Raw genomic sequence first — 22,505 nt, 5'->3', positions numbered from 1 at the left:
TATGATTCTATGATTCTATGATATCTGGTCTTTTATCATGAATAAATTCCTGCTCATGATTACAGACGGTACTGTCATATCACTCACCTCAGAAACACATCCCGTTCTTCTAAAGACCTTCATTACTGAAGATCCTTACTAGAAAAATGGGACTCTCAATACCTATCCACAGATTTGTGGATTGTTTAGGAAAACTGTAACTCTTGACAAGAACAGCTGCACAAAATTTGGGAAACTTCCTTATTCATCACATTCTGGTTTTGAAAATGATGGGTGGTTCAAATCTGGCTTTCATTTCTCTAAATCTCCTAAGTTTGGAGTCGAAAAGAAGTGGTTCAAAATGAAAAGTTCTCTTTTGATGTATCTCTAGTGAAAAAAAAAGAGTACTATTCCAACTGTAAGAGATGCATCATCCCAGTTATGGGACAAAGCAAGTAAGACAGCACTGATTTTTTTTTTCTGTTTGGCTTCACCTACTTTTTTCCACCTACATAACAAAACCAGTACTACTTCCTACTACTTTAATTGCAACATGGGGCAGTGAATCAATACAAAGCTCAAAAATCGAATTTAATTACAATTAGTAGAGGAACATTCTCTGGTTCATTACAATTTGTCTAAGTAACACTCTGCTCTTGAGTACTGAATAACATTTTGCTCTTGAGTATCAAACCAACTGGCTTTGTGAAAACATTAACGAATTTTTAGGACTGATGTCTTTTGGTCTCCAAACCTGTACCTGATGCCTGCTGTTCAAAACTGACTTGCTTTACAACGTTTTAGCCAATCAGCCACAGGACATTGTACTTGACGTAGGCATGTAAGTATGCAAAAAGACTAAAAAGAAAGCATGAATAAGAAACGGAAGCAAAATAATTTTTTCCAGCTGGTCTTTCAAAATCAGAGTTCATTAGCAGAATGGTTCAGAAATTATTTGCTAGCAACAAGGGAGTTCTCTCCAAAACTCAAATCCTCAGATATGAACTGAAAATATCAGTTAGCATGAAAAGAATCTGGGGAATTTTACTCTTCCCAAAATATGCTGTTTGTTTAGGAGGAGAACTGTTTGATGGGTTTTGCTGTGTCCTTGCTTTGGGCAGTCATGTAAGAGAAGAGATTGCAAATTACCTGCAGTGCACAACGACAGGCCCTCTGCCTGGTGATTCCACTCTGTCCTCTTCTACATCCAGCATGAGCTGCAGCAGAGGCTGAGCGCTGTCGGGGGTTTTGTGGTCTGGCCAGGATGTGTACCAGTAGTGTTTCACACTCTGGGACTGGCTCCCTTGCTGAAAGAAACATGAAGACTTTATATGCACACTTGTGATGAACAATTCTTTTTTATTTCTCTCAATGTTACGGTAAAAAGACAGTAAAAATGGTAAGAGACATTTAATATTTTTTTTTTTTATCAGACTCAGAGGATATAAGTGCAGGCAACAGGCATGCTGCCAGGGACCCAATTGTAAGAAGGGTTTGTGCACCTGAAAACTTAGCTGTTTTTCTACCTATGTTAAGTTCTGCTTTGTCCATCCAGCTACTGACTGACCGACTGTGTTTTCAACTGGGAATTGTCAGAGGTTGGTGTTAGATCTGCAATAAAATCTAGAGAGATTTGCTTGGCATGGGGTTCTGAATCTCTAAATCATTACATATTTCCACTGCCTTTTAAGGATATTATCATAAGGGTCTGATACAAAAATTACAAGAGTTTTAATTAAAGGTGAAGAGGAACTGCCCTTCTAGATTAACCAAACATCCTAGTTTATCCAGTTATTCTCTCCAACTAAGGTTGCTACCACTTCAACCAGCAAAGGGGCTAAATATGGGCTAGAGTAATTTCTGTTGGATGGTAATGACTTCTGCCCACTTCTCACTGCCTGGGCTGGAACACCAAACAATTTTTCCCTATTAATTATTTAAGGTAAAGATCTGTCAGGAGCAGCAGATGATGCAATCCAATGGCACATAAGTGTAATATGGGGAGCAACTTAGAAAAGGAGCACCTGCCTTATTTTTACAGTTAATGTTTAGTCAGAACCATGAAAGAATGAAGCTCTCCTTATATACTTTTTATATTTTTAGGTTCTTAAGTGGACTATAGATACAGTCAGCAAATAACACGAGCAGTGTATCTTCTCAGAATGGTCCTGTGCTAGTTCTTTCATTAACTAAAATCCCTTTACATTGCCTTGGCAATGTTAAAAAGGCCTCAAAGCAAATGTAATTCAAGAGAGTGAAACTCTCTTGAAGCACTCTTTTTGAAGCCTTTTTTGTTGCCAGAGTGATACAAAGCAGGATAAGTGCTCCAGCGCTTTGGCCTCAATCACACCTTGCAGATGTGAGCTTCAAAGCTCAGTTACTCCTTCTGTAAAAAATTTATGCCCTTTAAAAAAAAACTTTAATGTCAATTAACATAAAAAAAAAAGGATTAGGAACAATGCTCTTCAGATACACATTGTCGTTACCTTTATTGTAAGCTGACGGACAGTATAGTTCTCACATTCTTGCACACTGTTGACAAGGACTTCAACCTTCCCATAGATTCCTCTTTTTTCTGGCCAATAAAGCACACACTTCTGGAAAGCAAGCATCAGTGTTGTCAGCAAACTGGATCCTGGAGCCATATTCGTGTCTAATTTTTACACAGAATTTATTCGTCTGGAAAGTTCAGATTAATTCAGCTGAGGTGTTATTCATGTCAGAAGCATTCCAAATAAGATATTGCAGGGTTCTTAATTAATGATTTAGGCCTCATTTTCAGGATTTGAGATTTTCAAATATGGATCTCTATCACTGAACACTTTGAACAGCTGTTTCTATTCTTAAAAGCTCAATGAAGTTCAGTTAAAGATTTTTTTTCCACATTCAAAGTTAAACATTTTATCTTCCTAGAACATTCTCTAATTCATATAATTAAATTTATAAAGTTTATTCTTTCCATATGGGATTTCCTTCTGAACAAGACAGTCAGAATATGTCCTCCCCTCACAAGACCTTTTATCCTTTTTACTCTCCTGAGACCTGATATAACAGAGCATGAAAATGTACCCTTAGATCTTACTGAATTCAATGGGGCTTAATATACATGTTAAAGTATTTTACAAAATCTGACTTGTCTACTTTATAACTTACTGGAAATTAATGTTAAAAAAATCCATCAGTCTTGATAGAGCTACACAAAATTTTATACAGAACTCTTAGTAAATCAGCAGTACTATACTATTTCAGAAATATATCTGACAAGCATCTACTAAAAAGGTGAAGAAATAGTATTTACAATATGAACAATTTTATTTTTTCCCCTGCAATAGTTTACTTATCTTCAAGTCAACTGCAACTGCATATTAATGTCCATTAAAGTATCTCTATAGTCTACCTGAAAGCAAATGCCCCTGTTCTATAAATACTTGTCTAAAAATAGATGCTTATTACCTTAAGAGTGTAAGGTATTTGAAAGCCACATTTCCTGAAATAATGCTGGCCGATCTGCCTTGTTCATTAAACAAAAAAAACCCTTCAACCATTAAAGAAAACCTTCTTTTGAATATACAATGCACAGATAGAAAACAAAACAAAAGAAAACAAAACAACAAAATGAACCTGAGAGAACACACAGTTCTACAACAACAGGAATCTCAGAAAGAACTTGTTTGCATTTCCTCACAAACTCTTGCTGAAGAAACTGGAATATATTTACACAGTAGCTTACAATACACAGCAAAATGAACAAATTTAATATAATTAGTTGCTATAAAGCATAATTCCCAGTAAATCCTGCTAAAAATAATCCAGAAAAAAATAGCAGTGAAATGAAAGGCTTTACAACCAGGTGTGATCTTTAAGCTGCTACTCTACTTGATAACCCAAAAGCTGACTGAACTGAATCATCTTTGTTGTATAAATACTTTTCTAAAAATAGATGCTCATTACCTTAATGGTGTAAGATGTGTGAGAGCCATATTTTCTGAAATAATGCTGGCCAGTCTGACTGATTTCGTTCAATTCCTGTCTTTTGCAGAATTACTCGAACATCCTAAATTTGCTGTCTCCCCGAAGACATCAAGAATGGCAATAAAATACTCAGAAATTTTGTGAAAAAAAAAGAAGTGTTCACAAGTTCTACAGTCCCCTCATGTGACACATACAGCTACTATCATCTGCCAGATCTGCAATTCATGCCCCTCCCTGGGAGTGTAGTTTTCAGTGCTAATATGGGAAAAAGAAAAGTCTAAATACACAATCGTACCCCGACAATCAACAATAGTTGAGTCAACCCCTGAGACTTCTTGATAAATGCGAGCATGCAACGCTTACTACAAAGCCTCCAGGCACTCCAGAAGAGTGTTTTCCCAGAACTGGAATTGGCAACTTGCGCTGAGTGGACAATGAAATGGGGCTGGTTCATTAAAATAACTTTCATTTAACAGTCTGTCTACATTTAGTGAGGTACAATGGATTATTTTTAACACAATCTCCATGCATCTTTAAAAAATACCGTTTGTCACTGCTTCGAAAAATAGCCTTGAAAATAGAGCTGGGATCATCTGGTTCAGGCACTTCTAAGAAGACATGTTTGGGGGAATTAATATGCTTTTGAAAGTTAATTGTAAAAAAAGAGATAAAGATGAAGATGGGAGGGATACAGATATCAGACATACAGAAAATAATAAAGAAAATCCCAGGAGCATTGGCAAAAAGAGTAAATTGCCTCAAGCTGTTACTTGAAACTAAAAGAAAACTTTACTGATCTCAAGTAGGTAGATTTTAAACCTGTTCAAAAGCCAAACACAGTGGTTGAAAAGGCTGCTCTCTAGTTTCATGTCTTTAATCAGTAAAAGCTTATTACATATAGTACACATCAGAAAAAAGAAAGATTTCACTTGTTCTTATCATCACACAGTCCTCCACCTCCACTCTTTGTGCTGGTCCTCATTCTGTCCCTTGCTCTTCTTTCAGGCCACAGAGTTTCCCTTTCAGCATCTTCACCTGTTGCAGCACTTTCCAAATAGGTCACGTATTTTGTGAGCTTGAAGTTGCCCATACAATCCTCTGTGTAGTCAGCAAGCATTTCACAGCTATGAGCAGAATTTCTTAAAAGATGCTTAAGCTCAAAAAAATAAAAGAAATCCTAAACAATTTTCATGGCAGCAAAAAGCCTGGGAATCTTCTTACTTTCACATGGAAAATCTCATCTTACTGACATCTTTCAAATTCCTCCCTCGGATTAATTTCCATTAGGTAGCTTTTGCCTAAGAAACGATTATTTCTGATCTGATGCCTGACTTTTTTAAAAAAAACAAAACAAAACACCACAACATTCTCTCATCCCAACAGGAAGTTTATACAGGAAATACTATCTTGCATGACCTTTACTTGATTTCAGCCTTTGTCCCTCCCCCTGTGACAGGGCTGCAGGTTTAGACTCCCTCCATCCCTGGTCCTGTCTCCTTGCTCACCCCATCCCACAGCTGCTGGGTGCCAGACTCATGAGACCACTCCTGAGGTGGACCTCCATAACTGAGTAGGATTAGGCCCTGCCTTGGACTGGGGCTGGCACCAGCTATTTGCTACAGCTGGTCTGTGCCCAGAAGCACAGTTTTTTTAACTTGCCAGAAGTGCTTCTACTGCAACCTAGTCCCCCAGTTCTGCTGAATGGAGGAAGGTGCTCTCAGCTGATGTGTTATTTACCTGTTCTGCTTACTCTGGATTTGGACTCTGAACAAAATCAGTTTAACAATTCTCAAGTATTTGTGAAGTTGCTATACTTCAGCTCCACTTCTTGTTTATTTATGCATATAGCTATGCCAACAAATTTACACATTAAATGTCCCAATAACCAGGCCAACAAATAACAATAATGAATAATTATGGCAAAGCTTAAATATCAGAATGCCTTTTCAGTCCTGTTCTCTATTTACTGTTGCTAAGTCAAGCATGAGTGGTATGCTGTGAGAGAACTTGCAGGATTTGCCTTCATATACTAAAATCCTCAAAGTTAGGATCAAATCTTCTTAAGTTCTTCCAAAACCTGACATATCTATGGTGCCAATACTCAACTAATAATTAATCTTCAAAGAGGCTTATGTGAATTCTCTAAAAGGTAGGATTTCTGAATTCCAGAATCTATTTTGCTACGCATTGATAAGCGTGCCTATAGACCAAATGAAGGAAAAAAATGTTACATGAAAAATAATATGAGCTTTAAACAGTGAGTTAACAAGATTGTCCTAGATAATTACTGACAACAAGACTTACATTATCTGAGTTGAATAAACATGCATTGTTTAATACATCTGTCAGTACTAGTCCTTTCTTCTTCAGAATGTTGCACAATATTCTTTTTTTATGCTTCCTAAGATATGTTTCCTGGTTAACGGGTGATGTTGCTAGTAAGTTTTGAAGGGAAACTAAATGTGTGTTATCTATGGAGTACATAGCATAACTACAAAAAATAGCTGATACAATTGAAGTCTATAAACTTCTCTACAAGATTATAGAGAAGTCTATAAAATTCTTACACTCTCCATATTTGTCTAATTTCCATTGCTCAGTTGTCTTTACAAAATTCAGTAACATATGACATTTGTATGTGTCTTGTGGATAAAGCTTTGTAAGATAGTGTCCTGAAATACAAATTAGAGATAGTCACCTTCAGTGAGTGATCCTCCTGGAGTGGAATGGGTACCTTGTGGAGGTAACTACTGCTCTTCAGTGACCATGAAGATTACCTAAATCACTAGGTAGGATGTGTTTTTCCTCATATTAACCCTAAAATTATAGTCTAGAATATCAAGTTTCTTATTATTTGCTCAAGCAGAAGCTCCTTTGCTGTGGACTCTCCTTGCACAGGTAGATTTCCAGTCTGTTCAGACATTGTATAGTTTTGAGGACAGGTTTTACAGATTCTACTTAAAATACCCACAGCACCCACAGTTACTTTAGCATTATTGTTGCTTACAAATCAATCTCCTTTTTTTTTATCAGACTTCAAAATGAAAAAGAGAGAAAATCCAATCATTTAATGCTCCATTTTTTCCCCCCATACAGCTGAAACAAGTATTTTGCTCAGCACTCTACTTGCAGATGATATCTTCATCTGTCTTACAAAAATGGTTACCACAGTGAGTCTTAACCATTTTTTTCACCTCATGGAAGGAAGTAACTCTATAAACCCCTTTGTTTAGCATCATTTCACACGGTTCCCACCCATTGTTATTGCAAATTCATCACATAGGTATGCTGAACTAAGACACTAATGTCCCAAATACTTTCACTATGCTAAATAAATGAGTTTATTGTTGAGAACAAGTTTTTCACATGTATCTTGTTTGAGAGCTCCTTCGTTATACATTACTTTATACTATAGAGGCTGACTAATGTTATACCAACTGGGGAGTGGGGCCTACAGCTAGGAGTCATGTATGGGGGATTATTTGTGCAGGGGTGGATGTGAATGAGTGGATGAGTATGCTTTCAAATACATTATTTGTATGTGTGTATACAGCAGATGTATCTCCCTGAAAATGCTGAAAATAAAGCAGACCACAGAGAAGAAAAAATACGGAATGCTATTATGCTAAATAACATCTGCTCTTGTCTTCTCCATAGAGAAAAAATACTTTAACACTGAATTTAATACACTGAGCACAGCCACTTGCTAAGCTGTTTTCTTTTCACTAGCAAGCAAGGTTTCAGGAGGAACCTGCTAACGGTGGGAGAGTTCCTAAGGTTTCTAGACAGGGCAGGACAGCTTGTGCAAACACAGCCTCTCTCTATAGCCTGGGAACGATTTGAGATTCCCCACCCTTTCTATTAGGAGGAAATTACCACTGCCAGGCCACAACAATGCGGATAAACATCAGTGCAGCCTGCGTAACTCAGGTAAACACAGGGCTTCCTGACATGGTGGAAACCACTGGGCACTTCTTTCAAGTCATTCTTCTTACACAGTGTCAGATGTGAGTGTTTAAACAGTCAGCATTTCCTCAGTGAAATACTTATTATTTTGGCCAGTTAGGCTGGAGTGAGTTTTCTACGTTTTCAGGATTAATCTTTTTAATGTAGGTTTCTGGACACTTGTTTGAACAGTCTAGTGCAAAATGGCACATAGTTTGGAAATATGTCTTGGGATATTTTACAGGACCAAACTACTTTTTACATAGAGCTTTCTTAAAATCCACTGAATTTTAAGTTCATATTAGAAGTGCAAACTCATGGTGACAAAAAGCCAAGTAGCAGTCAAGGGCAGAACTAAGAAGAGTATGTCTACTGAGCCCACAAGTAAATGGAGAAGTGAGTTTGAGCCCTGGGAACACATTCAGGATCTTTGCCCCTCGATCACTCAGACTTGGAGTTTATTGCCTGAATAAACTCTGTTTCTCTATCATCACATCCACCTGACTTTGAAGAGCAGAGGTGTGAGTGGAGCAGGGGCAATATAGCCCTGGTGCTTACCTGGCAAGGTGCTGAGACTTGGCTGAGGCACCTATCTGGAGCTGGGAATTGCTACCAGGTCTAGAAGTTTGGACTCAGGAGAAAAGTCAAACTCCTTTATATCTGTCTCACTCTTGTACACAAGTCCTCTAAACTACTTTAACATTCAGTCTTCCAGAACAGAATTTTGTGTTGGCCCTCTGCTTGGAAGGGTGATTGCATTCCTAATGTCTGGCAGGCACAAATATGGACTGGCACTATCAAGGAAAGCCTGGGAACAATTTACATGAATACGAAATAAAGCTATTAAAGATGTATTTGGGAATCGATCCAAAAGTCACAGAAGGTATACCAGGCACTTAGATGACCATTAGCAATAAAAATGCAATTGTCATCTCTACTTGGTACTAAGGTAAAGCACTGTGTATTTCTATTCTGGCTAAGTCTCCCCATGGTATTGGCAGTTAGGAACCGAAACTGTATTTCTGGATGCTCCAGAAAATTTGTAATATGTGGGATGGATTAAAAACTGCCATTATAGTAAACTGTAAACTTCAACCATGTCAGGAAAGCTCTAAGCATAACACGAATCATTTATTCTTTATATACCAGAAAATAACAAGAAGAACAGAGGTGACCAACACATAAATGAGGTGTTTCTTAAAAAATTATGAACCCAACAGCAAGAGATCTAGAAAATGGAATTTTTTTTTTTTTTCATTTTAAAATACATCTTTTATGATTACTATGCAATTGCAGTTGATGTATGTGGCTACCTCTACATTACTTTTCACATTGCCCATTATGAGAGTATTTGAAGGCCAGTTATCTGCTAGCTTCCTTCCATATCTGCTAAGGTTCTTTCTACAATATACAGCCATAGGAAGAATTTCTCAGTTTGGCTAGTCGTCATACCTCATTTTTTTCTTTTAGCTTTGTGATCATAACAATGACAGGGCTGTCTTCTTGCCAAACCATCTGCCAGAAATCATTCACTGTATTAATCATGGGTCCCTGAGTTGCAATGAAAGCCTTCTCTTTACCTCCATATCCCTGGTATAGAAACAGACACAAAAGCATTTACTTTAAATTCATGTGGTTGACCAAAATTGCAGGTGAATGTTCTAGAAAAGCAGAAAAATTGATCTGGAATTAAAGAAAAAAAAGAGTTATTTTCACTGAAAGCAGTTATGACTAGCAATAGAGCAGATCAGAAATTTTTCAGTAGAACAGTTTTGCCTCTGGAAATTATTGATTCCATGGACTGAAATGGTCCTGAGAATACATTGGTCCCTCTCAAATTTCTCTGCTTACTTGGCTTCTTCTAACTTAGCCTGTTCTCCAGATTGTTGGGGCTTTCCATCATCCAATGATACTTTAATCCATGGTTTATATTGCTACAGCATTTACAAGGTAGTTTACAGTCAACAAGCCACAGGAAAAAACAAACAAACCAAGAACGGTACAACTGGTTTCTATGAAGATTCATGACAGGGAAAAAGGTTTAAAATACATGAATGCTTGTGGAGTCAAAGACTCTGCTATGCATCTTTACTAAGGGAGAAGCACCTTTATGAGACCTTATAGGACGGACAGCATAGCAGTGTAGGGAGTCCTGAGACACACAAGTGTATAGGAGGTCAAGGAAAGGTCAGGCAAGCAGCAGGGAAAAAGAGGAAAGGGAATGGCAAGAAGAAATGGGAAAACCAAGAGACTGCCTTCTTATTTTTTAGGTAAGAAGAACTTGTGAGTTTGTTCAATGACAGCATTCCTGAGAGTAATGCAGATCAGGAGAGCCTGGCAATGTCTGAAGGGGATGAGTGGATGGAGAGCTGCTGGAGGCCTGTGGAAGCCTCTAGCCATGGGTCTTCCTTTTGTCTACCCTTCTCCCTGAGAGCTGTCACTCATTGGATGAAACAACAGAACTGATCCTCAGATGGTATAAACAGTTGTTTTACTCACCGATCTGCCTGAATATATTTTGTTCAAGACAGGTCTGTCAGGATCCTAGCAAGCCTAATGATAGCACATACATAGATGTGAAGTTTCATTTCATTGCTGGGTTGTATTTTTTCTGCAGTTGCTGACAGTTCAACCAGTGTTAGCAGCAGGAGAAATCACCACTTGTTGGCCTGAAGGGTGGTAGCATGGTGAAAAGGGAGATCCCAGAGGATTCAAAGTGTGGCCTGGCTGATGGAAGAGTTGCTCTCTGAAGAGAACCACTCTGCTTAGTTACATGACAATGTCTTTCATACAAAACAGTACAGGATATAAAGTAAGGCAGTGTAGGGGGCATGGGGCATGTGTATGAGTATATTAATGTACTGTTATTTAAACAAGCAACACCACTGTAGAGCTCTGAGGCCAAATTTCAGTTCCACAATTACATTTATTCCAGCTGAGGATCTGGCATATAACTCTAATCAGAACATTTAATTTTCCAGATAGAGGATTACACTTCTAAAACATGACTGAAGTAGTTTCATAATAGTCTATTCAACATACACTGTGTCATGAGTTCAGGAAAGCTCTGTGTGTGTCATCAAGGATTATAATATAGTTGACACTTATAAATAATGCTTTCCAACAGAATTCATGCTGATAAGGTCTTTGTATCATTTAACCATTCAATACAGGGAGTAAAATGTGAAGAAGAGTGTGTGCTGGTGCTTGTGTGTGTAACTTGTGATTTCAGGACTACCAATTGATACAAAAATCAATCTTTGCATGAAAAACCCCATCACCACTGACCTTGCTTATGGATAATATGACTGCAATGAGCAACCATACAGCTTTTAATACTGTTGTTGACTTTGATCTTCTCTTTACTAAAATACAGGTATCTCCGTCACTGTTAAAAGGTAACCCTCTTTTCCTTACTATAAGGCAGTACGAAAATATTAAATGTTAAATACTGAAGTAAAGAAATAGTATTGCACGTGATTCTTAATATTTTCATAAACTATTTGATAAATTGTTTTCTTACTGCAACCATTTTAGTACGTTCATGGCTATGTGGTCTTTGTTACAAATAGCTCATAAAACTATTTCTATCACACCATTGTAGACAAAAAGATGAGGAATTATCAGTGAGCATGGGCAGGAATAAAATGAGTGGCATTTTGGCAAAATCAGCTATTCATGTGGAAAATCAAATATTGTCTCAAAAGCACATGAAGAGTGTACATTTACTTACCCTAATGTAGTTAGCATTTATGTAGGTACTCAAGGAGTCAGATGGATTTTTTGTTTTCAAGTACACTCTGCTTAGAGGATCTAAGAGCACAAGGAAGATGGAAATTGAAAAGAAAACCCATAATTAGAAGCTTTCTATAGAGAATCAAAGACTTGTTGAAGAAACACCCACTGTTATTTGGGGTCGTGCACTAACACGTTATGCATCAAATTCTCTGCAAAGGATCATCACATCTAACTAAAGTACACCTCTACTGCACGGTGCTTGGGCTGCACAGAAGTATCTCAGCAAGCTGAGGGCACTGAAGCAATGCTATCAGATCCAGGCAACGTTCAGCAAGGTCCAACCTGCCCATGTTATCAAGCTAACTTGCCTAGACTGTCTCTGAAACCTGTGTCATATCATTTTTGAATGCTAGATAATTACACCAAGTCCTCTGGATTCAACTTTGGTATCTTTGCCTGAAGCTTTACTGTTCCAATGACTTCAGTTGGAATTAAATTAGGAAAAGCTCCCTCTGCCAGAGATGAAATCAACTATGTGTTTTTATATCAATTTAAGTTCACTGTAAAGGGCTGGACTAGGTAATCCGTATCCTTCCCTTCAGTCTTGTGTTCTCATCTGACACAATTTGTGACCATTCATGTGGACAGGACTAGAGACACTGCCAAAAATAGGGGAATATTTTCCTTTGCGCTCATCTTTCACTCATCTTTCCTTCACTGTCCTGGATGATCTAGAAAGGAGTGGGAACTAGTTCTGTTGAGTACAGAGCTGGGGGTTACTAAATCCCTCCTGCAAGGGACATTTTGCTGGCTCGTTTGTGCTGATGTGATCCCCATGTATTATTACCCTTTTGGAGTTAAAGCCAGTAAGGTCTCAGTTCCATAGCATAACAGAAAGGGATAAGCACAAGGGGAGTGAAGTGCCTGTGTTGTGGCTGTCTAGGGGCACACTTTGACTTTCTTCACACCTTTTCTGAAAAATATATTCTACCGTTTACAAAATGCTATGGAAATATTCCTGTACTGAAAAAAAAAAAAAAAGAATCTTTTCTTCTGGCAATTTGTTTAAATAATTAATTGGAAACAGCAGCTTTTTGACAGTATACAAATACCTATTGATTTGGAAATAGTCTCTGGATAGCTGCTCTGCTGAGTGCAATCTAGGCAGTATGTTCAAAGATACATATCTGGTTGATGAACTGGAATGTAAGAAAACACTATTTACTGTGTAGCCCTGCTGTTTACACAAGAGATATATAATAGACGCACATATGCTGTAGCAAAATCTGGTTCTTTCAGAGTTTTTCTGTGATTTTTCATCCTGTTCCTAAGAACAAGATAAAACCTTTCTAAATCAAAGGAAGAGGAGGGATGATCCCAAGCATACTTCATGTCCTTTTCTGACTGAAGGTCACAGGAGTGTCTTGGACAGGAGTGGAGCCTTTGCAGGATCCAGGCTGGTATTTTGAAAGTATGTTTCTTAAAACGTGGAAATGAATGCAAGAATTCTAGTTCAAAGTCTGTGCATGGGAGTCTTGTCCTCTGTGTTAATAGCACAACATGAACCCTAGTTAGCTTGTATTAAAATCTCCTTGTACTAGCTTTCCCAACTTTTTCTCTTAAAGAGTTTTTTTCCCCCTTAACAATATGAGGACAGGAAACCTCTCATTCCTTCTCAGCACAGAATGACCATTAGCCATTTCCACAAACCCCTCAGGCTACGTGGCCTTGAAAAAACACCCGCTTCCTCTAGCTCACACAATGCCTCTGATTCTGGTGTAGCTTGACCCCTACCTTAAAAAACCTCTTCCAAGCAGACTCAACATCCAGTTTAATTACGATGTCTTGAGATAAATCCCTCTGTTACTGAGGAGCAGCCAAAACAGTTTCACAATTTCTAAGACCTCCTTCCAAGCCAAATCAATAAAAAAAATACTGCTTCCAAATGGGAATCTTTTTTAAATTAACAGTCCTGATCAGTTATGAAATAGGTAAGTGCTGTAAACTCAGCTCTGAAATGAGGAAAACCTGAGTGCTGCTAAAGATCCAGAGCCACTAAGCAATCATCTGACACAAATGGAAGTAATTAGCTTCCTCCTGCATGACAAATATCGTGGAGGTAATGGTCTTTTTCCTCAAGGATGGCTAAGTCTGAGAGTGTGAAGCTACAGCAGAAGGACACAGATGGTGGCTGCAGGGCTGAATTCATCAATGTTTGTAAAGCATCTTGAAATGCAGTAGGGCTGTTAAGCAGTTATATAATTGCTAATAAAAAATGTCTCCTACAGTTCTGACTGAGGCAAAATGACTATTATTTTCTCCTGTGTATCTAGGAATTTAATGAATTTATGCTGACCTGAATTTACCAGGCTGGGGCAAACGGAAGTTAAAGGGGCTGTAGCTTGCCCCCATGAGACTGCCTGGTGCAGGGAAAAAGCTGGGCTATATGGTGGCACTGCTGGACAGCCTCTCCCACTGCCATCAACACTGGAGGTTCACCCACCCCATGAGCACCACTTTGTCACGAAGACATGGGGCTTTGTCCCTTTGGAAAGGCTGTATTTGTTGTACGGCGGGTATGATGTGCTGGGGGCATTTCTTACTCATCCATTTTGGCTGCTATTATTTTCTGAATTCTTTAGGGCATGGGTGTGTTCACATTTGTAGCATTTCCAGGATAAGTAATTTGTTACTCCTAGTCCAGTCTTAGTTGCTGTACCAACAGCAGGACTGACATACTGTGAGAAGAGCTGACCCTAAGGTATTTCTGTTTTGTGAGCAGGAAATGAAGAGGAAAATTTTGTAGAGACTGACTGTTCTCACACTTGCAGCCTGAAAGATCATAAATCTTTCAGATGCTGAAACAATTTTAAATTAATCCACCTCTATTCTTCCTGGTTTTGCTTGCAGTCTACAAATGAATTATGGATACTTGTATTATTTTGCAAACATTGTAACACCAAGTGTGGAAGACTCATACCAAACTGCATTCCCTATCTCTGCCAGGTGGGGAATAGGTGATTAGACTTGCAAATAATACAACTGCCTCAAAATATTTAATGTATAAAACATCTGTAAACTATACATCATTTTTTAATCTAATCTGAATAATTTCCTGGCACTTCCAATAGAATCCAGGATTTCTCAACGGACAGCTTAACAGGTTTATCACGGTGAGTGCTTCTGCATTTTAAAACATGTTTCAGCATTGCAAACTAAAGTTTCATTCATACAAAGGGCATCTTTTTTACCTACTAAAAATAAGGTCTGCCTAATATCCATTTACATTTTTAACTATGGAGTCTTATGTAGATCAATTACAATACTGGCTATTTACAAATATTACAGATGTTATGATACTGCTGACTGCAACTAGGACACATTTTGTTGAATCACATGAATGTACAGAAATGCTTTGATGAACTGATGTTGAATTCCACTGTGCTTAAACAGTTTTTCTCATTCTGCTTTACAAATATAACTTTTATCTTTAGTCTTTGAAAGCCTGCTGATGATTGTATTGTCTTTATTTGGGAGCAGGACGGGAGCAAATACAACCATTCATAGTCAGGACTGTAATGCAAGGGAGCTTGAGAATTCCTAACATCAAGAGCAGCAGTTTTCCAGCATCTATCTATAAGCCTGCAGAATAAAGTGCTTTGTTCAAATGATTTAGATTTAACTTTCTCCTTGTCTTTAGCTGGAGTGCCTAGGCCAGTTTTAGCACAGGCACTTCAAGCAACAGTTTGTAGCTTTGAGGGTCTGGCACACCAAGTGCTTTCTACCTTCATGTTTCTGTGAATCTGCTGTCCTGCTGGGAGTGTTTTCATGTAGGCTTTTTCTCTGAGGATATTCTTCAGAAAGGGGTAAAGAAAGACATCCAGGTACCTTGGATGCGGTGCCCACATGAAGACACTCACAGAATAGCGTTAAACCATTTGTTCCTTTGTAAGCAAGAGCTTACACATGCTCAGAAGCACCATGGGAATTCTCTGTCTAGCTTGAGGTGGAAAAGTGAGATAAGAAGGGGAAAAGATACAGGGCTTTGAAACTGATGTCCTGCTGCAAGGACATGTAGCGGGAGCTGCAGGAGACAAGCAGGCAAAGGTGAAGAAGTGGAGTAAGAGGATTAGAAGAGAGCAGTGGGGCTGGTCTTCTGCCACAAGCATGTGACTGTGATGAAAGACTGCAAAATCTGTGTGCAGGATTGGGAAGCTGCTCAGAGGGAGTGAGAAATGCTGTAGGTGGATGGCAGGGAGAATGCAGCTGAAAATACAGCATGGAGTTTAACAGGACCAGTGGGCAGGGTCGCAGTCAGGAGGAAGGATGGACAAACAATGATTTTAAAGAACTGTTTAGCCACTTGCCTCTGATCCCAGAGCATCCCCTCATTAGTTGCATTAGCATATTATTATAAAGCAAATAACACTTAGAAAACATCCTTGTGTTTGCATAAGAGCATTGGCTACATTAAATGGCAACTGGAACATGTTTCCTAGAAATGTAACATTTCCTGCACTTCATAGTTTTCCATATAGAACAATTTTCATTGGGAATTAGTTTTATTTCCCATGAGCATGTCAGGCTGGGTAGTATCTGTTAACAGGAACCTGCCCTCATGCACCCTGTCACAGAATTATCTCTTAGAAAATGAGAACAGCCTCCGCAGTGCAGAGGGTAGAGCTGTCAGGACTGGGTATTTTAGGAGATAGTCCATCAGCTCAAGCGTCACTTGTCACCACAGGTGCCCCGATTCAGGAGACGCACCCAGCGCTGGGAATGGAAAAGCTGATGCAGGTGTATGAAGCAGCAGGTTCCTATCATCTGGGCAGGAAACTAGGAAGGCTGGTAAATATTTTCCAAACCCTCTTGGATTGGCTGTGGGATGTGTGAGTATTTATTATGAGCATGTGCCTCAATCCTCAAAGTATCTTCTTTGAAAAAGCCTGGTGCTAACACACAACAGGCCTTTTGATTTCTGTCAAGGGTGGTTACAAAGCGCCTGTCAGCGAGTAGCTGTAGTGCACGCTGGCAAGCATGCTTGGACTGAAAATGTGCCGGGGAGTTAGCTGCATGTCCTGGCTAACTGGAGGTAAAAACACAAAGGCATGCTGGTTCTCAAAGCTCATCAGCATCAACCATGGCCCAGCTGTCATGTCCAGATTCAAAACACATGCTGCAGTGAAACAGGACTCATCTCATTTGCAAGGCATTGCTGAAGGCGAACCTGATAGTGGCTGGGGCAGCTTGGATGCAAGATGCTATGGGAAGGGACAACTTTTTCCCAAAGTCTGCTCTTCAGGCGGAGGGAGGCTTGGCAGTATCCTGGCTCCACTGCAGCTGGTGGCAAAAGTCCTGCTTTCGTCAAAGGGGTCAGGATTTCACCCTCCGTGTACATCCTGTTGACACTGGGCCAGACTCTAAGGGACGCTGAATTTTCTGATTACTGGGTATATAACTTTCATTTAGTTACTTACTTTCTTTAATTCCCTCCAACATTCCTCAATTGCACTCAGAGGCACACAGCTATTGGTTGCAACGGATAAATTAACCTTGAAGACAATGGAACTTTTCCTGGGGGCTGAAGGGAAGCCAGGACTCCACACAAGGAGGTTTTTTTCCCAGCTACGTATCATATTTCTGAGACTAGTCTAGCGGCTGAAGGACATCAGTTTTCATTAATTTCACTGCAAGGCATTTGTATGATGTGAACAAATTACAAGGCATTCAGGCTCACTGAAAAAAGCCTTGCTATTTAAAGCATGTGAACTTGCATGACTAACATAACATAGGCCTACAAGGACACTATAGAGACGATCAGAAAAGATATGCTGTCAGTTTAAAAGTATTCTTCATTCCAAACCTACGCAAAGGGATGTGTTTACATTTTTTTTTGTGGGAGTGTCCTCCAACATTTTGGATCACTGAACTTTTCACTTTGGTGATGTCAAAACTTATAAAAACTCAGCTATTCATGTCTATATTTAGTGCAGTGTTAAAAACTTCTGCAACCTATTTTGAAACTGAACACAAAACAAAATTATTAATGAAAGAGAAACGAAATATCTCATTATCCACCAATAAATGTTATGCAAATAGTTGCGTTTCAGAGAAACGTGTATTTTGAAGGAAAACTATTCCACTGAAAAGTTCTCAATCGCCTCTAATTATAACAAAGCAATTCTTACTTGGTCAGAAATAAAAAATTTGGGCCAATGAAAATACAGAAGCAGTATAGCAAAGCATAACAAGTTAACAGTGATGATGAGGCAGCACTGTGTGAGAGCAGTTTTCTTAGTAATACAGATTTCCACAAAGCCAATTGGCACATGAAGAAAAAAAAAACAAACAACCAGAGGACTTATAAAGATGGAAGTCTACTACAAGAAAGTATAGAATGCACTTGCTTTTTGTAGTCTGGGCCACTTAACGTTGGACAGTACCCTGAGCAGCTTGATCCAGCAGAATGAATTCAGTGACTGCAAGACAGTGTGGACTGTGATGGAGGCAAAAGTCTTGGTCTTCTCATCCTCCAGATTGGGGGAGCTACTGTGAGGGATGGCAGACCTCTCCCTACCCATCTGCCTGAGCTGTCCTCCAGAGAAAATCAGCATGCACTAAGGCTGCACCTCAGTATGGGGTTAGGATGCTGCCAAAGTGTGTGTATTGACTAAGGCATCCAGCGAGAGTTCTGCATTCGCCAGTCCTACTGCACTGGGTTTTTGTTATCTTTCTACATGACTATAAATACGTTTATAAATAGGTACACAACGACCAAAGATAAAGACAGCTAGATTTTCACAGCAATATGTTCTTAAAGCAGGACTAAATGTCATGGTAGGAAACCATGGTCTCACTCACTTACTTGGCAAGATGGTTTTATAGCGGTTTTTAGTTCCATGACTTGGGATGTCAATTTCTTTGGGATCCACAAAATTCATTGGTATTTCCTATAAAAAATAAATTAAATCAGATTGGTGTTTCCAAAGGAGCCATGCAGGAAATTATCACCAGAAGGCCATCTGCTGTTACACAACTGTCTTTTGACATCAAAGTTATTAAGAAAAAAGTGGTTCCCACCTCAAGCCTGTCAACACCCTTCCTTTAATAAACACAGGGAGTTCCATATTGAAGGGGTGTCTTCCAAGGAACACTTCTGATGAATTATTAAAAGCAAAGTTTTTACAGGATGAGGAGAGAGGTTAAAATGCACAATAGTTCTAGAAAAGTGGAGTTGAAAAGTGCAGTACTGTAGCAGAAAAGCGCAACATTTTATATAACCATGGGAGGAACTTTCAAAATAATGAAATATTAATATATGGCAAACATTTTAAAAAAAAATTATGCAAAGCCCTTAACAACATCAATCAAAGACCTCACTTGCTTTTTATAGAAAGTACTAGAATGAAGTGCCTTAGCTTTTTGAATCAGTGACTCAGAAGTGCAATAAAAATCTGAAGCTATTTCTCTTGATTGTCGTTTTGATCTTTTAGTGACTGATCCACAGTCTTCCTTAAACATGACAAGTGCAAGAAACTAATGTGACAAGTTTGCTTGCTGTTCCAAAACTATACATATTATGAACTCCTGTTCAACATAAAATTACTGTTTTTCAAATTGTTTGTCAACATGAAAAGTAAAAATCCTCCTCTTTTTCACCAAACAAAGTGTTGCACTTGGTCTAAGGGGAGGAAGAATAATTTTGTAATTTTAATTTTGAGGTCCTGAAACATTCTTATAGTTGAATAAAAACAACCTTCTGAAAATGGCTGGATAAAACATGTAGGGTTTGGGTTTCTTCCTGATTATGGGGATGTTTTACCAACCAAAACAATCTGCAAAATCACATTAAAAAATGCTTCAGTTGACTCAAATCTTCATCTTTTATTGATTTTTTTTTTTACTACTATTATTTAAATTATCTTAGGGTAAGCTGGAATTTGATCTTCAGTAAATTAATACTTGTACTTAAAAGCACAGTCATTACCAGAGACTTGAAAACTTCATTGTTAGCCTGGGACATTTATTCAAAGAGACAGTGGCATATTAAATAATTGCCTCTTTACAGACACACAGGAACATGAGGAGGCACAAATGGTATGTTCCCACCCTATTCAATGCAAACTTCCTTTGACTTGCACCACTGGAAAATTTACTTAAGGATTTTCCTCCAAAACCAGCTGGTTTCTAAGTCCATAGGCACAGGCCCGCCCAAGATTTTGGCACAGATGAAATGCATGGCCACTATCCTTCAGACCCAAGTTCTGGTCCTGCCCAACATGACTGGCTTCTGCAAGTTTTATTTCAGAGGAACAAGGATGAAGTTCCTAACAGCTTGCCAAGCATGCACTCAACAGCAGATCTTTACATGGGTTCACCAAGCAGGGGAAGCTACCTTCTTACCTTTCTGGTTGAAGAAAAGGCAAAGTTAAGTAGAATTCTTCCTAACTTGACTCCTGAACATCTTACTACATAAGGCTGCAACTTCTGTTCTGGTTTTTAATTTTCAACCTACTTTCCCTCATGTCATGTGTTTAATGGACCTTCTTTATTCTTCCTCTCTCCCTCACTCATTTTCTTCCTCCATCTTTTCCTTGGTCTTCATCTGACTCCTCAAAGGAATGACTCACTCACTCTTATTTCAGGCCAGCCATAGTGTTAATGCTAAGATACACCTTCCTTGCAGCTACTTTACCCAATCTTTTTTCAGCTCCCTGTACTGCTAAAAGATGTCTGTGCTAAGCACAGGATCTTCTCACTTGTAAGACTTCATTCCTACATGAACCTCATCTCTTTTCTTTCAGGCTAAACCATCTCACCTCTGTCGTGCTTCTGATGCCTCTTCCTCCTCCACGGAACTACAGACTGAGGTCCCAAACCCCCCTCAGACCCACCTCTGACTTTCACCCCTTCCCAGTGGTGACCTCTGTGAGACTATTCTCCTAGGCCCCTGGGCTACAAATTTTCCTAATTGGCTCTGGAATGGGCTAGTGGCTGACCCACGGCTTCCCTGATTCAGTGCTGGCTTAGTATAAACACCACCAGCTCACGGCTTCTGAAAGGTTTCCCTGATGACCTATATATCAAAAGAGAGAGAGGAACACATTAAGCCTGTGTTTAATGTGATCTAAGACTGGAAGAAGATTTGTGAGGAAGAGTTCTCTGCCTGAACAGCAAGAAGAGGTGGTCAGTGGGGGTCTTCCAGCCACCTGGCTGTCTCCCTCCCAATGCCTGCTGAAATTTTAAAATAGTTCCCCAGCCGGTGAGTTACTGACAGATGCAGAAGTGCCACAGAGTTTAAAGCAGAAATACATTTCTCTGGGCCAACAAGGTCAATTAATAATATTAATCACTTACATCCTGTAAACACTTTCTAGTCAGTGTGCTCCTCCCAGTATTAAGTACTTGTGGGGCCAAGGGCACAGTCAGAAATCTGACAATGCATCATGGATCACAGCCACAGACAAGTAACTCATTGTGAAACTGGCTGTGAAAAGCAAGAGATTATTCCAGACAAAAATCACGATATTTTGGGGATCATGACCCTGTTAATGTGGAGGAAAATAAGCCAAGCAGATTGCAAATATCATTAACATTTAGCATCAACAATTAGCACACAAAGTCTGTAGTTATATAGGCAATATATATTGATTTCTTTTATTAAACAGATACATATATAAACATTGTATATAATTAAATAATTACAAATAATGTATAAGCTGCACACATTTATGTGCTTAGCTACATGTATGCAATTACAAATGCATACGCATACATGCCTTTGTTCATGGGCTAGCTATCTGGGTGGTACTCTTCTACTAACAGCTATTCTGGCTCCTGAGACTTTAAATGCTATTTTTAAGTGCTCCCATGCTAATGCATGAGACTTTAAATGCTATTCAATGCAGTTCATAAATCTGAAGAGATATCATTTGGGTCTCTGAAAGCATTCAAGAAATTGTGGCAAAATACCAAATTTTATACCTCCACTTTTTTGAGAACCAAATTTTATAGATTTATCAATCCATCACTTTCTGCAGGACTGTATTTTCTGACATTCCAGTATTTCATCAGCAATGAATTTTTCTGTTCTGTCACCAACTTAAAACATTCTGTCTTTTGAATAACAGCAGCTCAGGCTACTAAAGAAGTATATGCTGGGCAAGAATGTTTCCTCCTCCTTGCAAATCAGGCATCTTCTCCCAAGTAAAAGTAGCCAACGTTTTTGTCAGCATAAAAAAAAAAAAATCTAGGTCTTTTTTCTCTAATAAATATTATGGGGAAATATTTTGATAGTAACCTACCATTTTTTACAATAAAAAATAATGTTAATACCCCCTTAATTGTTAATAAAAAATGTTAATTAAAGAACTAAAAATAATCCCAAACCACTCATGTTTCAGTTTTCCATTGCAAACTATGAACATTTCTCCACTTTTTGCACACTTGGAAGGTTTTCATGGGAACTTATAATTCTAGTCTAAAGAAGACTGCCTTATTGTACTTCTTTAGCTAGTTAAAACAAGCTGAGTGAGCAGAATGAGTGAGGGTTATATGCTGCATTCTTTGCATGCCTCAAGTTCCTACTAAAGCTATTACCTGTGGCAGGAAAGATATTAAACAGATAGTGTTCACTAACTCCATCTTAAAATACACTTTAAAATTTGTTTAAAAATTGAGTAGTCAAGTCATGAACTTTTCAATAAAATTCTGTGGAAACACTGAATGGCGCAAGTCATGTTGTCCTGAAGGACAAATAAAATTCGAATGTCTGTTGCCCCAAAGCCATGCATAGATGCTGTGTGAGAGGATTCAGGTAAACAGGATTCTATGGAGGTGCCAAGTTGTCTGTACAAAGTGTCTCCGAACAT

At 38.7% G+C, this 22,505-nt stretch overlaps 1 protein-coding gene across 1 annotated transcript; it reads right to left on the bottom strand.

Annotated features, from left to right (window-relative positions):
• Positions 1-1,128: 1,128 nt before the first annotated feature.
• On the bottom strand, positions 1,129-18,584 carry LOC103770050 (receptor-type tyrosine-protein phosphatase R-like; the record flags this gene model as incomplete). Its single annotated transcript, XM_008937298.1, has 5 exons — positions 1,129-1,286; positions 2,466-2,576; positions 9,349-9,486; positions 11,630-11,709; positions 18,500-18,584. Coding segments are annotated over 5 exons (572 nt in total), but the record flags the coding sequence as incomplete, so codon positions are not given.
• Positions 18,585-22,505: the final 3,921 nt, after the last annotated feature.

This window comes from Merops nubicus, unplaced genomic scaffold, assembly GCF_000691845.1.
Source record: "Merops nubicus isolate BGI_N331 unplaced genomic scaffold, ASM69184v1 scaffold52983, whole genome shotgun sequence".
Lineage (NCBI taxonomy): Eukaryota > Metazoa > Chordata > Aves > Coraciiformes > Meropidae > Merops > Merops nubicus.
This window is presented reverse-complemented; position numbering and strand designations above follow the sequence as displayed.